The sequence below is a fragment of the Macaca nemestrina genome, chromosome 20 (genome assembly GCF_043159975.1).
Source record: "Macaca nemestrina isolate mMacNem1 chromosome 20, mMacNem.hap1, whole genome shotgun sequence".
NCBI lineage: Eukaryota > Metazoa > Chordata > Mammalia > Primates > Cercopithecidae > Macaca > Macaca nemestrina.
The window spans coordinates 16,165,394-16,183,604 of NC_092144.1; the positions used below are offsets into that span (position 1 = coordinate 16,165,394).

An 18,211-nucleotide genomic window follows, 5' to 3' on the forward strand; every position below is an offset into this window, starting at 1 on the left:
CCTTCAGATGAAGGCAGCAACAGCCAACACCTTGACTGCAACCCCAACAAACATCCCCAGGCAGAAACACCCAGCTAAGCTGCTCCTTAATTCCATAAGAATTAGTACATAATAAATAGAGATAATACATGTTTGTTGTTTTAAATGGCTACATTTAGGGGTCACTTGTTACACAGCAGTGGATAACTATTGCATCTTGCACAGGGCCTTGCATTATCAGTTGTCAGCAAGGCAGGGCCCTGGGACTAGAGCTGGGACAGTGTGGATGAGCTGCTAGGGCTGGGGGATGCTGGGTGTGTCACCAACCCTGGGCCCCTCTGGAGCTGGGTAAGTGATGCTGCCCATGGCAGGAAGTAATCAGCCACATGTCCCCGCTCCCTGGGCTCTGGCACTGCAACTGTGCAGTGGACACGCCGTTGGACTAAAAACAGGGCAGTTTCCATGCTCACAGCTGCTGTCGGCACTACCAGGGTGGCAATCTCCGAGGAGTCGTCTGGTGATGGGCACAGAAGTTGGAAGGTCACCCACAGTCTCAGGTGAACCCCATGATGATGCCAAGAACTGCAGTAGCCTGAGGATCCCAGGAAAACAAGATCCAGGTGTGCCCGGCCTCCTAGGGACCCTCCCTGCCCTGATCACCTTCCTGCAGTTACCACAGAAACAAGATCCCAGCCTTCTCCTGCAGACAGCACACGCCAGCCTCGAGGCACTGGTCTGGCTTCTGACCCCTTTGCCCTGCCATCTCCTCCTGCTCTAGTCACTGCTATTCCTGGGTCCTGGGAGCTTGAGGAAGCCCAGGGCATCCAGGGCTCACTCCCAAGGGGCCAGAGAGCAGGGCATGGGGTCCTGCTCACCGTGGTAACAACAGCAGAAAGAGGAACAGTTACAATCACCAGCTCTGCACTGGCCCCAAGCCCCAGTCTCTGGAGCTGGGACCACCACAGTCTTTACTTCCCAGCTGTGTTCCCTGTCATCCGGGGATCAGGCGCCAAGTGATCTGGCCACACTGCATTGGATGTGAGGCCGTGGCATCAGGCGGGGAGCCTCAGAGGCCGTGCCCAGGGCAGTGGGGACTCACCACATGCTCCCCGATGCGTCCCGCTCCCCAAACGCGCTGTAGGAGCCATCCTGGCGCTTGTAGGTCAGCTGGCGCTGGTAGCCTGCGGGGCAAGCACAGAGGACCCTGTCCTGTTGAGTGGCCTGGCCCAGGCCCACCCCGGGGACCTACACCGTTCTGCCACCCCCCACCCCGGACCTCCGAAGCCACACCACATGTGGGGTCCCTGGAATTGCCTCGAATCACATCTGGAGTCCTTGAAACTGCCATACACCCACATCTGGGGTCCCTGAAACTCCCCCATACCACATGTTGGGTTCTTGAAACTGGGCTCACTGAAACTGCCCCATGTCACATCTGGGGTCCCTGAAAGTGACCCACACCACATCTGGGGTTCTTGAAACTGTCTCATACCACATCTGGAGTCCCCGAAACTGCTCCACACCACATCTGGGGGTGACATATAGAGCCAGTGGACCGTAGGGTCTGGACAGAAAGCTGGGGACGGGGGCCCTCCAAGTGCGCAATGATGAGTTTGGACCCAGTGGTGGCGACAGAGGTGGGGAGCCTTCCTGGGGTGAAGGCAGAGCTACTCAGCCAGACACGGGCTGTGAGGGAAAGAAGGACAAATCTGAGGGCACCACGCTGTGTGGCCTGAGCCTCAGGAAGGACAGGGCTGTGTCCACAGAGACAGGACAGGTGACAAAAGGCATTCTGTATGGGGTGGGTCCTCCCAAATTCACATCCACTTAGAACCCAAAAATGGGACTTTACTGGAAATAAAGATCTTAACAGATATCATTAAGGTTCGGATCTCCAGATGAGAGCATCTTGGATTTATTTATGGTAGGCCCTAAATCCAATGACAGGTGTCCTTGTCCTTGAAAAGAGAGGCTGAGCGCCGTGGCTTGCACCTGGAATCCCAGCACTTTGAGAGGCCGAGGTGAGAGGATCACTCGAGGCCGGGAGTTCAAGACCAGCCTGGACAACACAGTGGAACCCCATCTTTACAAAGAATTGGCTGAGCATGGTGGTGCACACCTGTAGTCCCAGCTACTCAGGAGGCTGAGATGGGAGGCTGGCTTGAGCCCAGGAGTTCAAGTATGCAGTGAGCTATGATTGCACCACTGCACTCCAGCCTGGGTGACAGAGCAAGACCCTGGCTCTAAAAAAAAAAAGAAAAAGAAAAAGAAAAGGAAAAGAAAGAAAGAAAAGAAAAGAAAGGGAATTAGTCACAGACGTGACAGCCATGCGATTGTGGAAGCACAGAGCAGGCTGATCGGTCTATAAGCCAAGGAACACCTGGAGCCAGCAGATGCCAGTAGAGAGGCCTGGGACAGAGTCTCCCTCAGAGCCACCAGAAGGAACCAGCTCTGCGGACACCTTTATTTTGGACTTTTGGGCTCCACAACTATAAGGAGATGACACATTTCTGTCGTTCTAAGTCACCCAGTTTGTGGCATTTTATTGTGGCAGTTTTAGGAAACGAACACAAGTGGGTTTGGGGGGAAGATGGAGGGTGTTGATTTGGGATTTGTCGAGTCTGGACTGCGAGTTGGCTGGATGCACACAGGGTCTGGTTGTCCTGTGGAGGTACAGGCTGTTATTCACGAGGAGGGCTCATTCGACTCTGGGTGGTGTTTAAGGACCTGAGCTTGGATGGATCCACCACGGTGTACCTGGCCCTGGGTCCACCCACTTCCCAGACTCTCCCAAGAGCTGCTAATCTGAGCCCCCAGGACCTGGCCTCAGTGGACTCGGTCTTTCTAGCTGTCCATGATCAGCCTTCATGATGCCAGACTTTCAGCCTGGAGCAACCCCTGACTGTTCTTCTTTCTTCTTTCTTATTTTTTACAGTTGGGGTCTCACTCGGTCACTCTAGCTGGAGTGCAGTGGCACAATCACAGTTCACTGCAGCCTCCAACTCCTGGGCTCAAGCAATCCTCCTGCCTCAGCCTCCTGAGCAGCTGGGACTACAGGTGCATGCCACCATGTCTGGCTACTATGTTTTTATTTTTTGTAGAGACCGGGGTCTTGCTTTGTTGCCCAGCCTGGTCTCAAATTCCTGGGCTCAAGTGATCCTCCTGCCTCGGCCTCCCAAAGTGTTGGGATTACAGGCATCAGCCACTGTGCCTGGCCTTCTTTTTTCTTTTCTAAATGTTATTTTTAATAATGCTGTTATATTCTTGTTGTAAAAAAAAAAAAAATCTACACTTTAAAAAGATGCTGTTCCTCTCCCTGTATCTGAACAGCACCATTCATTCAGAATCTCATCCTAACAGCCAGAGACATCAGGCTCCTGCTGACAGTGACCAGATCAGGGCCACCCTGAATGGCCTCTTTTGCCCACTTCCTCCTCATCACTGTGCCTGGTGTGTGGGTCGCCTCCAGCGTGGTCTTCTCCACTGAAGGCTGAACCTGACTCGCCTGCTCCCACCTCGACCAGGCAGTTTTTCCCCAATACCTTGTACTAGGTAGTCGGTGGTCTCTCTCTCCACCTCAGGGCTGAGCTGCTGGGTTTTCTGAAGATACTTCAAGACAAAGATGTTGGGAGCAAAGTGGATCATGTTCTGCTCTCCACAGCCAAAGGGCAGCCGCAGGAGGTTGTTGAGGTGGTTCAGGGTTGGCCCCATGACGTCCCCTGGTGGGAAGGAGAAGAGAGTTGAGTTGGGGGCTGTCCCAGCTCAGTAGAGAACAGGGACAGCTTTACCCAAGGATGGGAGACTGCGTGTGTCACCCAGTCAGCCACCCAACTGCCCTTTGGGACTGACACCCTCTGCCTGCTCAGACCAGCTGGTGTACTGGCTTTGGTGACAATTTTACACACCTTCTTCTGTGTTCTTTAGTTTTAACTTAGGCTTTCTTTCTCTAGCTTTTCATTCTGTTCAGTGCTTTTTCCCTCGCTGGCTTTTAAAATGGGTGCATTGAAGGCTATACATTGGTCTCTAAGTACAACTTTGGCTGCATCCCACAAATATCAGTATGTCTATACAATCATTCTCATTCCATTCTAAATAGTCTTCCTAAAATATTCCTTTTTTTTTTTTTTTTTTTTTGAGATGGAGTCTCACTATGTCACCCAGGCTGGAATGCAGTGGCACAACCTCAGCTCACTGCAACCTCCGCCTCTCAGGTTCAAGCAACTCTCCTGCCTCAGCCTCCTGAGTAGCTGGGACTACAGGCATGTGCCACCACACCCGGCTAATTTTTTTTTTTTTTTTAGTAGAGACAGGGTTTCATCATGTTGGCCAGGTTGGTCTTGAACTCCTGACCTCAGGTGATCCACGTGCCTCTGCCTCCCAAAGTGCCAGGATTACAGGCATGATCCACTGTGCCCAGCCCTAAAATATTCTTTCTAAAATATTCAGATTTTTTCTTTAACCAAGAGCACTTCAATTTTTTAAAAAGTTTCTATATATATGGAGTTGGAGGTGCATTTTTGAAAGTTTTCTCTCTTTAAAAAAAATTCTGGGCCGGGCGTGGTGGCTCAAGCCTGTAATCCCAGCACTTTGGGAGGCCGAGGCGGGTGGATCATGAGGTCAGGAGATCGAGACCATCCTGGCTAACATGGTGAAACCCCGTCTCTACTAAAAATACAAAAAACTAGCCGGGCGTGGTGGCGGGCGCCTGTAGTCCCAGCTACTCGGAGGCTGAGGCAGGAGAATGGCGTGAACCCGGGAGGCGGAGCTTGCAGTGAGCCGAGATCGCGCCACTGCACTCCAGCCTGGGTGACACAGCGCGAGACTCCGTCTCAAAAAAAAAAAATAAATAAATAAAATAAAATAAAATAAAATATTCTGGTTCTCCCATCCCCTTGACATTCTGTATTCCTCTTCTTGGCTTCCTTGTCTCAAAGATTGCTGATGGACCCCCTGGGACCCCCAATGTCCCCTGAACACACCTTCTCTTTTTTATTTTATTTTATTTTATTTTATTTTATTTTATTTTATTTTATTTTATTTTATTTTTAGATGGAATCTCGCTCTGTCACCAGGCTGGACTGCAATGGCGTGATCTTGGCTCACTGCAACCTCCGCCTCCCAGGTTCAAGCGACTCTCCTGCTTCAGCCTCCCGAGTAGCTGGGGTTACAGGCTTGTGCCACCATGCCCAGCTAATTTTTGTATTTTTAGTAGAGACGGGGTTTCATCATGTTGGTCAGGATGGTCTCAACCTCTTGACCTCGTTATCCACCCGCCTTGGCCTCCCAAAGTGCTGGGATTACAGGCGTGAGCCACCACACCTGGCCCCTTCTTTCCTTCTTTAGCATCTTCGCATGTCTCGCTGAGGCTGCCATTGCCCCTGCAGCCTGCCCTTGTTGCACAAACAGCCTGGCTACTTTCTCATCAGCATGCTCTAGGCTACTCAGCTTCTTCTCCACCTGCTGTGTCACTGAAGGCACTGGTGCACGGATCCCAGCCGTCACCTCCTCTCCATTCCTGCCTCTCTACTTCTTCTCCTATCTCCCTCAATTCCATCTTAGTCACTCAGCCCTGCATCCACTCTGACTTGCTCTCGTGCCTCAGGAATTGTAAACTCGAAATTCCTCTGATCTGGCCACAACCGCCTACCTGCCTGGGTACCAGGGCCTCTGCCCTCTGATGTCAGAGAGAGCCTCAACACCCTCATTTGGGCCCGTCCATCTCCTTCTGGCCTCTCGCCCTCTCCTCCCTGGCTCAGGCCCACCCCAAACTCTCACCACCCTTCTGCCCGACTCCCAGCACTGGATCAATCACACAATCACACTTCCCCTCCAGCACCTGGGCTACTAGAGGCATCCTGATATGGTTTGGCTGTGTCGCCAACCAAATCTCATCTTGAATTGTAGCTCCCATAATTCACACGTGTTGTGGGAGGGACCTGGTGGGAGCTAATTGAATCATGGGGACGGTTTTCCCATACTGTTCTCGTGGTAGTGAAGAAGTCTCACGAGATCTGATGGTTTTATAAGGGGAAACCCCTTTCACTTGGTTCTCATTCTCTCATTCTCCCTCTGGCCATGTAAGATGTGCCTTTCGCCTTCCGCCATGATTGTGAGGCCTCCCCAGCCATGTGAAACTGAAAGTCAATTAAACCTCTTTTTCTTTATAAATTACCCAGTCTTGGGTATGTCTTTATCAGCAGCATGAAAACAGAGTAATACACATCCCAACCCTACAGACCCCCTAAGGCTGCTTCCTATGTCCCTAGTCAGAGCCTCTCACCTCTACTCGGCAACTGCTCCAGACGCCTGCCCCATCACCAAGACCCCCAAGGCCTCCATCCTGCACTCCACATCTGGCTGACTTCATCAGGCATTTGTGTTTTCTTGGAGCTTGTCCTTGGCCCACTGCCCTCACAGGGCTCACTGCAGGTTCTTAGGGGTCACCCCACCCTGACTTCTGCATAAGGTTTAGACTAGGGGGGCTCTGGATCTGCCATCTCACCTGGACTAGGAGTCCCTCAAGGGTGGGGTTGGGGTCAGCTCTTGGGCTGCCTCAATGCCCAGCACATGGATGGGCATAGAGAAGGCACTGGAAGCTGCTTGTCAGGTGAGTGGGTGTATGGGTGGACACCCCAGGACACAGGTCCCCAGCAAAGCCCAGCTTGAGACTAAGCCTAGAGTCTCAACCTTGGCTCTTGCCACTTGACCTCCCCAAGCCAGGCTGTGGGACAGACGCACCGATGATGGAGGCGGCGGCCCGCTCAGACCCAGGGATGGCACCATGTGGGACCCCCAGGGTGAAGGCCTCGCTGTAGCTCTCATCCACCTCCATCTTCCTCCAGATTCGGAATTCACCCATGGAGCCCCAGCCAGTGGAAAAGCCAATGAACTGGACCTCTGGTGGCCTCGGGAGGGTCCAGGCCACAATGACAGACTCGTTGGACGGCTCTGGACCATGGCCAACCTGGAAAAAGAAACCAAGGCTGCTGGACACTGGCGGGAAGCAGGCAGTAGGCACTCAGGTGGCAGTGACACCAACTTTGTGGCCAGGGTCAGAGGCCTTAGCCACACTCACGGTGCAAGGAAGGGTCTTTGGGGAATCAGAGGTGAGAAAAACCAGAGGTTACTCCATCCGATAAACAGCCGACAGAAACATAAGGCATGACATCTGCAGGTTCTGAAGTCACTGGGCTCCTTGGAACCTCTGGACCTTTGCACGTGTTATTGCTCTGCCTGGAGAACACACTCTACTCCCATTTTGCCTAGCAAACTCCTATTCATACTTCAAAACCTACTTTGGTTATGTTCTTCCTCTAGGAAGCTGTATTAGCTTCCTCTGTTAGGAAGCTGTGTTAGCTTCTATATCTTTTTTGCTTGGCCCAGAAAACACACCCTAACCCCCATTTCACTTGCTCATGTCCATTCTTCTTTTCTCCCTGACCACCTGCCTCCTCTCTTTGCTCCCAGATCCCTGGGTGCTTCCTCTGCCACAGCTCTTGCTACATGTTTTTTTGGTAAGCGACTCTAGACTGAGAACAACTTGAGGTGGTGCCCTGTGTTTCCCTTGCTTCTCCCGACCCCCCATCTGAGCCTGGCACAGAACAGGAAGTAGCTAATACTGGAGGAACATGAGGTTTCTGCACAAGCCCCAGGGAGTCCTGCTGTATACCTGGATACGGCCACCATGCCAGCTGATCCAGAATGTTCTGAATTCATCCCAGGAGAGGATCTTGGCCGTGTGTGCACTGGCCACGGGCTCTCCCATCTTGCTGGTGGAGATCCATGACCTGGTGTTCTGATGACCCCCCAGGACGATCTCGATCATGCCTGCTGTGTCCTGGGGCCCAGAAGACAAGGCCACACGGGCATCATTGTGAGCTCGCACAGCCACATCAAAGCGGGTGAGGTGCAGTGGCCGTTGCACATACTGGAACTCATACTTGTTGGGGGTGGAGATGTGGACTCTCTCTGGATGGAGGAAAGGAGATGGGGAGTTGAGAGGGCACCTGGAGGCATCCCACTTTCCCTCATGGTACCTGGAGGTGAGCACCAGGACCACAAGGAGTGGGTCTCACTGTGACTCGGCACACATGGTGGAATGGTGTTGGCCTAACAATGGCATTGGCAATGGCACACAAAAGATAAAATGGGACTGGGCAGAGTGGCTCACACTTGTAATCCCAGCACTTTAGGAGGCTGAGGCAGGAAGATTGCTTGAGGCCAGGAGTTCGAGAGCAGCCTGGGAAACACAGCAAGACTCCTATCTCTACAAAAATGTTTTTAAATTAGCAGTGGCATGTATCTGTCATCCCAGCTACTTGGGAGGCCAAGGCAGGAGGATTGCTTGAGCCCAGGAGTTCAAGGCTGCAGTGAGCCATGATCGCACCATTGCATTCCAGCCTGGGTTACTCTCTCTCTAAAAACAAGCAAGACTCTCTCTAAAGCAAGATCCTCTCTAAAAGAAACAAAAAGATAAGATGCTCAGGGATAAATCTGACCAAAGATGAGCAAGGTGCTGAAAATTGAAAAGGCTGAGGAGAGGAAGAAAAGAAAACCCAAATCAACGAAAGCTAGACCATGTTCATGGACTATCATGAACATGTGAGTTCTTCCCCAGATGGTTCTACAGATTCAAAGCAATCCCAATCAAAATCCCAGGAGGCTCTTTTGGAGAAATTGCTAAATGGATTCCAAAATTTATACAGAGATGCAAAGGACCTAGGAGAGCTCAACTTTGGTAAAGAATCCAGCATTTTGGGAGGCTGAGGCAGGTGGACCACCTGAGATCAGGAGTTTGAGACCAGCCTGACCCACACGGTGAAACTCTGTCTCTACTAAAAAGACAAAAATTAGTCAGGCGTGGTGGTAGGTGCCTGTAATTCCAGCTAGTCAGGAGGCTGAGACGGGAGAATCACTTGAACCCAGGAGATGGAGGTTGCAGTGAGTCAAGATCTTTTTTTCCTTCTTTTCTTCCTTCTTTCCTTCCTTCCTTCCTTCCTTCCTTCTCTCCTCCCTTCCTTCCTTCTTTTTTCCTTCCTTTCCTTTCCTTCCCTTCCCTTCCTCTTTCTTTTCTCCTTCCTTCCTTCCTTCCTGCCATCCTTCCTTCCTTCCTTCCTTCCTTCCTTCCTTCCTTCCTTCCTCCCTTCCTTCCTTCTTCCTTGTCTCCCTCCCTCCCTCCCTTCCTTACTTCTTTTTTTGAGACAGAGTATCTCTCTGTCAACCAGGCTGGAGTGCAGAGGTACAAGAAAGGCTCACTGCAACCTCCACCTCCTGGGCTCAAGCAATCCTCCCACTTCCACCTCCCAAGTAGCTGGGACTACAGGTGTGCACCACCACATATGGCTAAGTTTTTGTTTGTTTGTTTGTTTGTTTAATTTTTTGTAGAGATGGGATTTCACCATGTTGCCCAGGTTGTCATGTTTTTTTCCAAAAGCACTAGAGCTTTACATGTAAGTCCATGATCCATTTTGGGTTCATTCTTGTGTAAGGTGTGATCTTTAGGTCCAGGCTCGTGTGTTATTGTTGTTGTCGTTGTTTTGAGACGGAGTCTCACTCTGTCACCCAGGCTGGAATGCTGCGACACAATCTCAGCTCACTGCAACCTCCACCTCTTGGGTTCAAGAGATTCTCTTGATTCAACCTCCCAAGCAGCTGAGATTACAGGCACACACAATCACACCTGGCTAACTTCGTACTTTTTTTTTTTTTGAAACGGAGTCTCACTCTGTCACCCATGCTGGAGTGCAATGGCGTGATCTTGGCTCACTGCAACCTCTGCCTCCCAGGTTCAAGTGATTCTCCTGCCTCAGCCTCCTGAGCAGCTGGGATTACAGGTGCGCGTCACCATGCCCCGCTAATTTTTTGTATTTTTAGTAGAGACGGGGTTTCACCATGTTGGTCAGGCTGGTCTCAAACTCCTGACCTCGTAATCCACCTGCCTCAGCCTCCCAAAGTGCTGGGATTACAGGCGTGAGCCATCGCACCCAGCCAACTTTGTACTTTTAGTATTGATAAGTTTCATCGTGTTGGCCAGGCTGGTCTCAAACTCCTGATTTCAAATGATCCACCTTCCTCAGCCTCCCAAAGTTCTGGGATTACAGGCATGAGCCACCGCGCCCGGCCAGCCTAACTTTGCTTGGTACCTGCGGTGCACATTCCTGTGTATTCATTCTCTGCGTGGTGGATGCCCCACCCTCACTGGCTCTGCCTGTCCCTAGCTGGGACATCGCTCTTCCTAAACCACAGTGCCCCCTTCCCCCGGGAAGGGCAGGTACTCACTTTGCAGTGGGACAGCCCCCACAGTGTGGGAAATGAGGAAGGCCAAAGTCCTGACCCAGCCAGCTGGCCACACCTTAGCAGGATGGGCACGGGGGACTCACCACTGGGACAGAAGAATGCGCTGTAGGTGTACGCCCGGGGAACTCCTTCGGCCTGAAACAAAGAAACAAGAAGAACTGAGTGCCGGGGCAGTGAGGCGGACGGTCAGCTCAGCAGAGCAGCTGGCTCTCCCACACTAATGACTTCAAGTCCAGGGCACGTAATTGTGCTTCCAGGGTTTACGTGGTATCAGCACGGTCACACCAAGATCACAGGTGCGTGGGGCAGGACAGGGCCACCCACTTCCCAGGCTCCAATGGGGAAACTGAGGCCGCTCCCCCTTGCTGGCCAAAAGAAACTCACCAACTGCTTCTAAACTTGTCATGGGGTTCACACCCCTACCTTCCCGGCCACCCCCGTCCTCCCATCTCCCTCTGGGCAGGGGACATGATGAGGACAAATGAGGCCAGGTTCTGAGGCCTCATTTGACATCCATGAGCACGGTGAGAGGGGCTCCTCCATCTGCCAAGGACGGGGCTCGGTCCCACTGTCTGTCCACCACATCTCCTGTCTCCTGTCTCTTCCAGCTGGGTCCTCACTTCTGCTTCTTCTATGGATGACCCCAAATACTAGAAGGCAGCTGTCTCAGTCTCTTAAAAAGGGATGCCCAGAATTTAACCCCCTACACCTTGCAGGGCTTGGTCTGACCAACATGGCCCCTGTGGGGGCCCTTGGATCAGACCTCAAAGGGTTAACATGCGGCAGCTGCAGCCAGGTGGCCTGGCAGTTCCTTTCCCCATTAGGATGGTCAGTTTTATTTATTTATTTATTTATTTATTCATTTATTTATTTATTCATTTATTTAGAGACAGTGTCTCACTCTGTTGCCCAGGCTGGAGTGCAGTGGTATGATCTCATTTCATTGAAACCTCCGCCTCCTGGGTTTAAGCAATTCTCATGCCTCAGCCTCCCAGGTAGCTGGGACTACAGGCACATGCTACCACGCCAGGCTAATTTTTTATATTTTTAGTGGAGACGGGATTTTGCCAAGTTGGCCAGGCTAGTCTTGAACTCCTGACCTCAAGCAATCCGCTTGCCTCGGCCTCCCAAAGTGCTGGGATTACAGGTAGGAGCCACCATGCCCAACCTAGGATAGTCAATTCTAGGTGTCAACTGGACTGGGCTCCAGGATGCCCAGATAGCTGGTTAAACAATCTATCTGGGCTTGCCCAGGAAGTGCTTCCACAAGAGATCAGCATTGGTGTTGGAGGACTGAGTAGGGCACCACGGCCCTCTCCAATGTAAGTGGGCACCATCCAAGCTGTTGAGCTCCTCCTGATAGAACAAGACAGAGGAAGATTGGTTCCACTCTCTGCCCAAGTGCTTGAGCTGGGACATCGATCTTCTCCTGCTACTGGTTCCCAGGCCTTCAGACCTGGGCTGGAATCTACACCATTGGTTCTCCAGCTCTCAGAACTTCTAGCTACACCACTGGCTTTCCTGGGTCTCTAGCTTGTTTTTGTTTGTTTGTTTTCTTTGTTGTTGTTTTGTTTTGTTTTTTGTTTGTTTTGTTCTGTTTTCTTAGATGGAGTCTCACTCTGTTGCCCAGGCTGGAGTGCAAAGGCGTGATCTCGGTTCACTGCAACCTCCGCCTCCTGAGTTCAAGTGATCCTCCTGCCTCAGCCTCCCAAATAGCAGGGATTACAGGTACCCAACACCAGGCCCAGCTAATTTTTTTTTTTTTTTTTTTTTTTTTTTGAGACGGAGTCTGGCTCTGTCGCCCGGGCTGGAGTGCAGTGGCCGGATCTCAGCTCACTGCAAGCTCCGCCTCCCGGGTTTACGCCATTCTCCTGCCTCAGCCTCCTGAGTAGCTGGGACTACAGGCGCCCGCCGCCTCGCCCGGCTAGTTTTTTTGTATTTTTTAGTAGAGACGGGGTTTCACCGTGTTAGCCAGGATGGTCTCGATCTCCTGACCTCGTGATCCGCCCGTCTCGGCCTCCCAAAGTGCTGGGATTACAGGCTTGAGCCACCGCGCCCGGCCAATTTTTTTATTTTTAGTAGAGACAGGGTTTCACCATGTTGGCTAGGCTAGTCTCAAAACTCCTGACCTCAGGTGATCAGCCTGCCTCGGCCTCCCAAAGTGCTAGGATTACAGGCGTGAGCCACCACGCCTGGCCTCCTGGGTCTCTATCTTGCAGAGGACAGCTTGTAAACTTCTCGGCTTCCATAAGTGCATGAGCCAGTACCTTATGATAAACCTGTACTACAGATGTATGTGTGTGAGTGTGTGTGTATAACAAATCTCATTCTATGTATGTGTGGGGTGGGGGGACTTCTGTTTCTCTGGTGAATCCTAATATAACCATTCCTGCTGACTGGCTTAGGGCCACTCACTCAACCTTTTGGGCTCCCATTTCATCATCTCTAAGTTGGGGGTAAGGACCCCCAACCTCACACTGTGATGGGGTTATCATGCTTAGGGGTTTTGGAGTCTTCTCAGTGCTACTGACCGTCAGTTCTTGTTATATTTTCTCATCCTTGCCTACTTTCATTCCAAAGCTCTCCTTGAAATTGTCATGTGTCTATACTGATGAGTCTAGGAGACGCTTGTCCCCACTCACATCCACTTCCTAGTAAACTTCTCAAGGTTGGTGCTGAGAGGCTGAGGACACCATCTCAGGCTACACCGAGCCATCTACCTGCCAGGATTTCATCTCACACCTGCTAGGCCCGATGTGGAACCCACGGGTCATTTGCTAAGCTAGGGGGCACCAGGGAAAGCCCCAGAAGCATTACTTGGGCCTCAGTAACCCCCTGTCTACCAGCCTGGCCACTTGTTGGGAAAGGGATTGGGAGCAATGGGCAGGGCCAGGCCATTGTAACCCACGGTGGCTTCTTTCTTTTCTTTTTTTTTTTTTTTTTGAGATGGAGTCTCACTCTGTCACCCAGACTGGAGTCCAGTGGTGCAATCTCGGCTCACTGCAACCTCCGCCTCCCAGGTTCAAGCAATTCTCCTGCCTTAGCCTCCTGAGTAGCTGGGATTACAGGCGCCCACCACCACGCCTGGCTAATTTTTTGTATAGTTTAGTAGAGACAGAGTTTCACCATGTTGACCAGGCTGGTCTCAAACTCCTGGCCTCAGGTGATCCTCCTGCCTCGGCCTCCCAAAGTGCTGAGATTATAAGCATGAGCCACTGTGCCTGACCTCACGGTAGATTTTTAACAGCTGTATAATCCTAAAAACTGTGCATAACCCAAATGTCCACCATAGGTGAACGGATAAAGAAAATGTGGTCCATCCATCCAATGGAATATGATTGAGCCACAGAAGCAAGCATGGATCCATGCTGCACTGTGGATGAACCCTAAACACATTGTACTGAGTGAGAAAAGCCAGAGGCAAAAGGCTACATGCTGTATGATTCCACTGATACAAAATGTCCAATAGGCAAATCCACAGAGACAGAACCAGATCCATTCTGCTGGTGGCGAGTGATACGGTTTGGATTTGTGTCCCCGCCCAAATTTCATGTTGAATTGTAATCCTCAAGATTGGAAGAGGGGCCTGGTGGAAGGTGATTGGATCAGGGGGGTAGATTTCCCCCTTGCTGTTCTCGTGATAATGAGTGAGTTCTCATGAGATCTGGTTGTTTAAAACTGTGAAGCGGCCAGGCACAGTGGCTCACAACTGTAATCCCAGCACTTTGGGAGGCCGAGGTAAGCAGATCACGAAGTCAAGAGATCGAGACCATCCTGGCCAACATGGTGAAACCCCATCTCTACTAAAAATATAAAAATTATCTGGGCGTGGAGGCGGGTGCCTGTAATCCCAGCTATTCGGGAGGCTGAGGCAGGAGAATCGTTTGAACCAGGCAGGCAGAGGTTGCAATGAGCTAAGATCATGCCACTGCACTCCAGCCTGGCGACAGAGCGAGAATTCGCCTCAAAACAACAACAACAAGAACAACAGCAACAAAACTGTGAAGCACCTCCCCCTTCCCTCCTCCTCCTGCTCTAGCCATGGAAGACACATCTGCTTCCCCTTCACCTCCTGCCATGATTGTAAGTTTCCCGAGGCCTCCCCAACCATGCTTCCTGTACAGCTTACAGAACTGTGAGCCAATTAAACCTCTTTTCTTTACTAATTATCCAGTCATGGCCGGGCACAGTGGCTCATGCCTGTAATCCCAGCACTTTGGGAGACAGAGGCAGGCAGGTCACCTGAGGTCAGGAGTTCAAGACCAGCCTGGCCAACATGGTGAAACCCCGTCTCTACTAAAAATATAAAAATTAGCCGGGTGTGGTGGTGCACGCCTGTAGTCCCAACTACTCAGGAGGCTGAGGCAGAAGAATCATTTGCACGTGGGAGGTGGAGGTTGCAGTGAGCTGAGATTGCGCCAGTACACTCCAGCCTGGGTGATAGAGTGAGACTCCATCTCAAAAACCAATAATAATATAAACAAATTAATCAATAAATAACCCAGTCTCAGGTATTTCTTTATAGCAATGTAAGAACCAACTGATACAACAATAATGCACTGTGCCTCTGGATGACCATGGGCTGGGGCCCTGGGCACAAATTCAGGGGCTCCTCACGGTTGCTGGGTCCCAAGAAACCTCTGCTGACTCAGCTCACAGAGGACCCCAGAGCCGACTTCCTCAATGATGCCCATCTCTTCCACTCTGCCCCTCTGCCGTAGCTTGGGTTTGCTTCTTGAGTGTTAGCCCATCTCGGGCTGCACTTGTCCATCCCGGTTCCAATCTCCTTTGCCTCTATGCCCATTCTGGCTCAGGGCCTGATATCAGAACATGGAGCTTACATGATGCCACAAATACTAGCTCTGGCTGGGCTTTTCTGCAACCTTGTAGCACAGATCTGTGCTTCATTCCTTTCGGCCTCTCTGGATTTGCCTGTTCTGGGCATTTCATATAAATGGAATCGTACACCATGTGGCCTTTTGTGTTTGACTTTTTTTTTTTTTTTTTTTTTGAGACAGGGTCTGGCTCCGTCGCCCAGGCTAGAGTGCAGTGTCTCGAGAATCCCTCTGTTGCTCACTGCAATCCCCACCTCCTGGACTCAAGCAATCCTCCCTCCTCAGCCTCCTGAGGAGCTGGGACTACAGGTGTGTGCCACCATGCCCAGCTAATTTTTGCATTTTTAGTAGGGACAGGGTTTTGCCATGTTGCCCAGGCTGGTCTCGAACTCCTGACTTTAGATGATCCGCCCACCTTGACCTCCCAAAGTGCTGGGATTACAGGTGTGAGCCACTGTGCCTGGCCTGTGTCTGTCTTCTTTCACTCAGTATCACGTTTTCTAGATTTATCCACGTTGTAGCATGGATCAGTGCTTCATTTTATTTATTAATTATTTATTTATTCATTCATTCATTCATTCATTCATTCATTCATTCAGACAAGGTCTGGCTCTGTTTTCCAGGCTGGAGTATAGTGGCGTAATCATAGCTCACTGCAGCCTCCAACTCCTGGCTTCAAGCCATCCTCCTCCCTCAGCCTCTCAAAGCACGAGGATTACAGGTGTGAGCCACCACAACCTGGCCCTTCACTCCATTTCACAGTTGAATAATATTCTATTGCATTGAGGAATTGCATTTCATCGACCCACATTCATTTCTCTAATTCATCAACTGATGGACATTTCCTAAAATAGAAAGTGTATCCCTGACTTTGGTATGGGATTTCCCAGCTGACTGTTATAAATGCCTGTGTGACAACAGCACATGGGTCTTTAGTAGACAGGCCAGACACCATGAGAGGCTTTCCACTGACACTGTCATTTAACCATCCAGCGGTTCCATTCGAATCTGGGGCTGTCACTCCAGAGCCCACTCCCTGGCTGGCCGAGCCTCGTATCACTCCAGTGAGGCCCGAATTATTCCTGCCTCCTCTTTGCTCCTTGGAATTTCGCTGTAGTGAAATTTATGTGGAGATGACTGAAAGTTCTCAGCCTCCCAGCAGACATAGAGGATCGCACTCCCCTTGCAGGCCAGCAGGGGAGCAAGGCAGGGTGGTGTCCGTACTGCCTGCACCTGCCAAGCCATCCCCACCCTGGTACAGCATCCATGATGGGCCGTGCACAGGTGATGCTTCCCCACCGGCCCATGCATCCTATCCAGCTTCTTGCTCCTAAGTCCAGCTCAGTCGGTGGCACCCACAGCCCTCCAGTGGAGGAGGCAGGAGGAGCATTTTGCTGCTTTATCAAGCCACACATCCTGGTGCCTCTTGTTTCATAAATTGCTTTTCTAATTGTAGCTTCATCTTTTGCATCAACATTTCAAGTCTTCTGATGCCTATATCTTTCCCCAGAGCTGCCTGCGGAAAGCTGGACAAGTGGATACTGCAGGTGCGGAGATCATTCTGCGGCGTGGATCGGGGGAAAGGCTCCGGGGAAGGAGACCCTCAAGAGTCCTTCTGTGCGCATTGAGAAACCCCTTCCGCAAGGGGAGGAGGCAAAAACACCAGGCCTCCAGGTTCTGCAGCTCAGAGGGGCTCACTGCCTCCTTCTTGGACCTTAGGAGGGCAGGCTGTGGCCCAGGGAGGATGCCCTGGCTGGGCAAAGGGTGACCAGGGGTCTCTGCATTTCCCCATCAGGACCATCCCATCCTGCCGGCTCACAGAGATCTCGGTCCCCACCTGACAGCGCTCTTGTCCCCGAGGAATCCATCACATCGCATCAACGACATCACAGCGGTGACCTGTCCACTGTCACCGCTCCGGAGTTCTGCCCAGTGGGCACGTGACTCCTGGTGCTAACAGAAGCCACTTGTGTTCAGGGCCAGCAGGATCCCAGCAGGGAGGGAGAGCAGCTGTTTGCAGCTGGACCTCTGGGGAATGTAACACCCTTGGGGCTGCTTTTAGGGGCTGCTGTTGGTGCAGCACCAAACGGAGCCTCAGTAGGGCTCTGATGTGTCCAAGCAGCCAAGAAAAGATGAGGCATGGTGGCTACTGCATGCCCAGCCTTGAGACATCTGTGTGTGTCGTCTCTGGTCTCCTACCCCGTTTTATGAAGGTGAGCCCCTCTTGTCTTGCAGAGCGGGGCTGGAAAGCCAGGATGCTTCCCAAGATGATGGGTAAGTGGCCGATCCTGGATTCACAGCCAGGGGGTCTGTGAGATCCTGGCGCCTGCCCCTGCCCCCTGCAGCTCTGTGTCCTTCCTACATAGGCCATCCAAGGACAATGCCCCAAATGCTGAGTCATGGTGCTCACTAATGACAAATGCCTATGACAAGCATGAGATGAGGGACACGGTCTTCCTGAATAGTTCACCCAGCGGTCAGGGGGTACCTGCTACAGCCCTTCAAGAGCCCCAGGCTGCTTCACCAAAGCCCACTCTGCACTTTAGGGAGGTATCGGACCACCATGATCCTCCAACGAGGAAGTACCCCAAAATCCAGGCACCCTGAGCTCTCGAGCACAACCCGTGAAGGCTGCCCAGGCCCTGGCTCAGCCTCAGACCACACACTCCAGCTGGCCCCAGCTTCATGGCTGAAGAAATGAGGCCCTGGCCAAGCACCAGAGATGAGGACATCGCCTTACCTCAACCATCACACTGCGCCTGACGTGATCCACCCCGATGGGGACCCTCCTATCGGCATGATTCTCCTCCGGGGGTTTGCTGGACCTCCCATCCCGGCAGCAATTTGTGTCTCCGTAAGCAAGGGCTTTGGCTGCAGAAATTAGATGTCTTGGTCTCAGAACAGGTCCCCACCCAGGATGGCGGCTGTCCCATCCCTATCCTCGTCCCAGGTGTGTGCGTGTGCCTATGTGTGTGTGCGCATGTGCATGTGTATATGCGGATGTGTGCATGCACGCACGTGTGTATGTCTGCACATGTATGCATGTGTTTGAACGCACAGGCTCATGTGTGCGTATGCATGCATTTATGCATGCGTGTAAG

At 51.7% G+C, this 18,211-nt stretch overlaps 1 protein-coding gene across 5 annotated transcripts in view; it reads right to left on the reverse strand.

Moving 5' to 3' along the window:
* Positions 1-18,211, reverse strand: part of LOC105492066 (C3 and PZP like alpha-2-macroglobulin domain containing 8) — a 118,947-nt gene that overhangs the window by 28,896 nt on the left and 71,840 nt on the right. For all 5 annotated transcript variants that reach the window (XR_011617850.1, XM_011759046.3, XM_071087639.1 and 2 more), the window contains exons 22-27: positions 17,851-17,981; positions 10,359-10,410; positions 7,649-7,947; positions 6,718-6,943; positions 3,522-3,698; positions 1,079-1,160 (exon numbers count right to left, since the gene is read on the reverse strand). Coding sequence is in view for 4 of the 5 variants with exons in the window: in XM_011759046.3 (XP_011757348.2) it covers positions 1,079-1,160; positions 3,522-3,698; positions 6,718-6,943; positions 7,649-7,947; positions 10,359-10,410; positions 17,851-17,981 (967 nt within the window). In the remaining variant the exon portion in view is untranslated. The remainder of the gene's footprint in view (positions 1-1,078; positions 1,161-3,521; positions 3,699-6,717; positions 6,944-7,648; positions 7,948-10,358; positions 10,411-17,850; positions 17,982-18,211) is intronic.